We start from the raw sequence: 3332 nt of genomic DNA, 5'->3' as shown, positions 1-3332 counted from the left end.
CCCCCCCCAAATCCCACCAAGAGAAACGCAAATGCAAAATTTCAACTTCTTAACTGTAAATTTGAGAAGTGGTAAGTTAGTGATAGCTAGTAAGGCACCAGAAAGACAGAAAGACAGACAAACACTAATTAACTTTCAATACGTAGATGTATACAAACAATTGCATCCACGTGAATGGACAGATTTCATACACATGCAAATGACCTTCAGATTAAAAGGTGTCAAGTGGTGGATAGGGTCAACCTTGGACAAATTAAAACAAGTTGAGTACATGCTGTCCAACGTTTGATTAGGTCAAGATGAATTGATAAACGGGACATAACCAAAACTACCAAGCTCAAGTTCGAGGTTGGACAGGTTAAAATTTTACGAGCTAAAACTGAAAACTCCAAGGTGTCAAATAAATGGGTCAGGTCAAATTTGGGGGTTAAAGCAGGTTGGAATTACTATAAACGTTACACTCCAACCCGCCCTAATGTTGATTTGGTCAATTTGGATTGATGTCATATCACAACCAGCCGTATTACGTTTTTGATGGGTTGCACTTTTATGGACCAAATTTGACACCCCCAACTCAAGTGAACGTATATCTGTAACAAATGATAATTGCCAATTACAAATTTCAGTATCTGTTGCTGACCAAATGGATGAGCACCATCATATCCTTCCAAAAAACCTTTAAGTAGTGTTTTTTCTTTGCGGGGGTGGGGTGGGCAATATGAGATCCTTAATAAGTATGACAGGAAACAGTCCTACATGCCACTGATATATTCACCAACTGGATATACATCTTTTCGTTCATTAATAATGGCACATATTTCTGTCAAGGATGATACAATTGTACTTCTTGCACTATTATGCAACTTAAGAGACAATTAATAAGAATAAGGTGGACATATACTTGATCTTAGCCAAAAAGCCAAGAAAGGTATACATTATTGTGTATATGTGCGTGCATATATATGTTTTTCCAATTTAACATAATTAGGATTCATCATCTTGTGTTGCACGGAGTAACTATGAAAAAACAAAACTTTTGAACATCACTTCAACCAGCAACCTGATGAAGGGATTGTGTGATTATACGTACCATTTCTGATCTCTTTTGTATTCGACTTTCCATCTGAATATCTGAGGCATAGCTCATGCAGGCTCCTAATAGCAGCATCCAGGTCATTGCCAGATTCTTCCAATGCGTTCTCAAGTAGCTGACAGTATTGAAAGCAAAATAATTGTTTTGATGACTCATTAGACAAAATACACCACAAGGTGTTTAACAGACTAAGTAATCAAATAAATCTCTATACTTGTATGTTATAAGAATGGCAACTTGGTGATTCTTACTATTTCTCATACCAGAACCTTTTTCAAGATTCAAAAGCATTGAAAATTCATAGAAAAAGCAGGTTAATACTAGATACGGTACAAAAAGAGGATATTTTTTTCTTGGGGAAACCCGGTGCACTAAAGCTCCCGCTATGCACAAGGTCCGAGGAAGGGCCTGACCACAAGGGCCTATATTGTACGCATCCATACCTTGCAGAAATTCAAGAGACTATTTTCAAGGTTTCAACCTGTAACCTCCTGGTCCCATGAGGCAACTTTACCTGTTACTACAAGCTCCCTTCCCTTTGGTTACATAGTGTATACTTTATACTAATATACATATATTATATGTATGTATACATATAATATACATATATGATACATACTACTCCCTCCGTCCCCATTTTATGTAAGGTACTTTGACTCGGCATGGAGTTTAAGAAAGGAAGGAAGAATTTTAAAACTTGTGGTCTAACATGAATGATAGAAATTTGTGTGGTTATAAATTATTTCATTAAGGGTAAAATGAATATTTCAAAGTTAACTTGTTACTTAATATACAAATGTGTCATTCTTTTTTACACTAACTAAAAAGGAAAGTAAGTGATATAAATTGAGACAGAGGAACCGGGTGGATATATAGTCTATGTTGAGAATATAATCAAATAATAAAAGTATGCTCTAAGCTTTTAAATGAGATGACACACACTCCAATATGATATAGAGCAGGCAGAGGTCTTGAGATCGTTTCCACGTGCTTGACCCATGAAAAAGAATCATGCCCACAGGTGAGGGGGTGTGTTAAGAATATAACCAAATAATAAACTTGTGCTCTCTCTCTCTCAAAGTTTAAGTTTTTAGATTTCAGCCATTTTTGATAAACTAGATGCCTCTATGTTGGTAACTATCCCAAAATAAGTAATAAACAGTATTATCACATTCTACTACTACTACTACGTCAACAATTAAACAGTAACTAGAACCATCAGGAACCAAGTGAAATTTATGAATTGAGAGATGAGAAAAGAACAATACCTGACTATCAATATCAGGAAATAAAGCTCTCAGCTGATCGAAGTGAATTGGAGAGGTGCTGTAGGAAGAAGAACGAAGCTTCTTCAAAACCGGAGACGATGCTGAAATCGGCGATGGTGATTGTAAATCTTCGAAAAAGGATCTCTTGCGGCAAATAATTGCAGCCATTGATTAATCTCCCTTACAGTGATTGAGATATTGATTGTTTGATCGGGGATTTAAGGAGTAGGTCGGTAGGTTTAGGGGATTTGAAGCTTTTCTTGAGCTGTACTCCGCCTGGAGGAGGTGAGTCCCTTTATATAAGAAGGATTTTGTGGGCTGTTGAAAGTCTGAACGTTGGCAAAAGGGATTTTCGAAAATATGTAAATGTTGTCAAGAAAGAAATAAAGGAATCCAATCCACTAGTGGGATGATTACAATTAGGATGTACAAGTCAAATTCTAAAGTCAAACAGAATTGATAAATCAAATTAGATCGAAAAAAATGATTTGTGATTTGATTTGATTGGTTTGACGGTTGAAAAAAATTTGACCACTCTTGATTTGGTTTGATATTAAAAGAAAAAAAAGTCAAATCAAAATCAAACCAAACCGACATAATATATATATATATATTATATATATAATTTTATTTTATTTATAAATAAAAAATATTATTTATAATCTACTTTGTTAATATTTTTAGCTAGTTTATAGTTTTCAATGTTTATATATTTTATTTCAAATTTGGGCTTGTAAAATTTGTAAATATTTTATTTTACATTAAGATCTGAAGTTACAATTATATTGTTATAGTTTTTCAAATTCGAAGTTAACAATTTACTTTGTAATATTTTATTTTGTATTCAGTTTGCCTATAGCCTTTAGTCTTATTAATCTAACATAATGAACGTTGATATTTCAAAAAAATATATTTTGATCTCTTTTTCAAACACCGTTAAGTTGTAAAAAACCGAAAAAAACCAAAAAATC

General features: G+C 33.8%; 1 protein-coding gene across 2 annotated transcripts in view; it reads right to left on the bottom strand.

The window, feature by feature from the left end:
* Positions 1-2727, bottom strand: part of LOC102579952 (uncharacterized) — a 6024-nt gene extending 3297 nt beyond the window's left edge. For both annotated transcript variants that reach the window (XM_015308365.1, XM_006346535.2), the window contains exons 1-2: positions 2362-2727; positions 1091-1208 (exon numbers count right to left, since the gene is read on the bottom strand). In XM_015308365.1, coding sequence (XP_015163851.1) covers positions 1091-1208; positions 2362-2529 — 286 coding nt within the window. In that variant the 5' untranslated portion in view covers positions 2530-2727. The remainder of the gene's footprint in view (positions 1-1090; positions 1209-2361) is intronic.
* Positions 2728-3332: the final 605 nt, after the last annotated feature.

This window comes from Solanum tuberosum, unplaced genomic scaffold (genome assembly GCF_000226075.1).
Source record: "Solanum tuberosum cultivar DM 1-3 516 R44 unplaced genomic scaffold, SolTub_3.0 scf00078, whole genome shotgun sequence".
Lineage (NCBI taxonomy): Eukaryota > Viridiplantae > Streptophyta > Magnoliopsida > Solanales > Solanaceae > Solanum > Solanum tuberosum.
The sequence above is the reverse complement of the archived record's forward strand: the minus strand, read 5'-3'. Positions and strand labels throughout refer to the sequence as shown.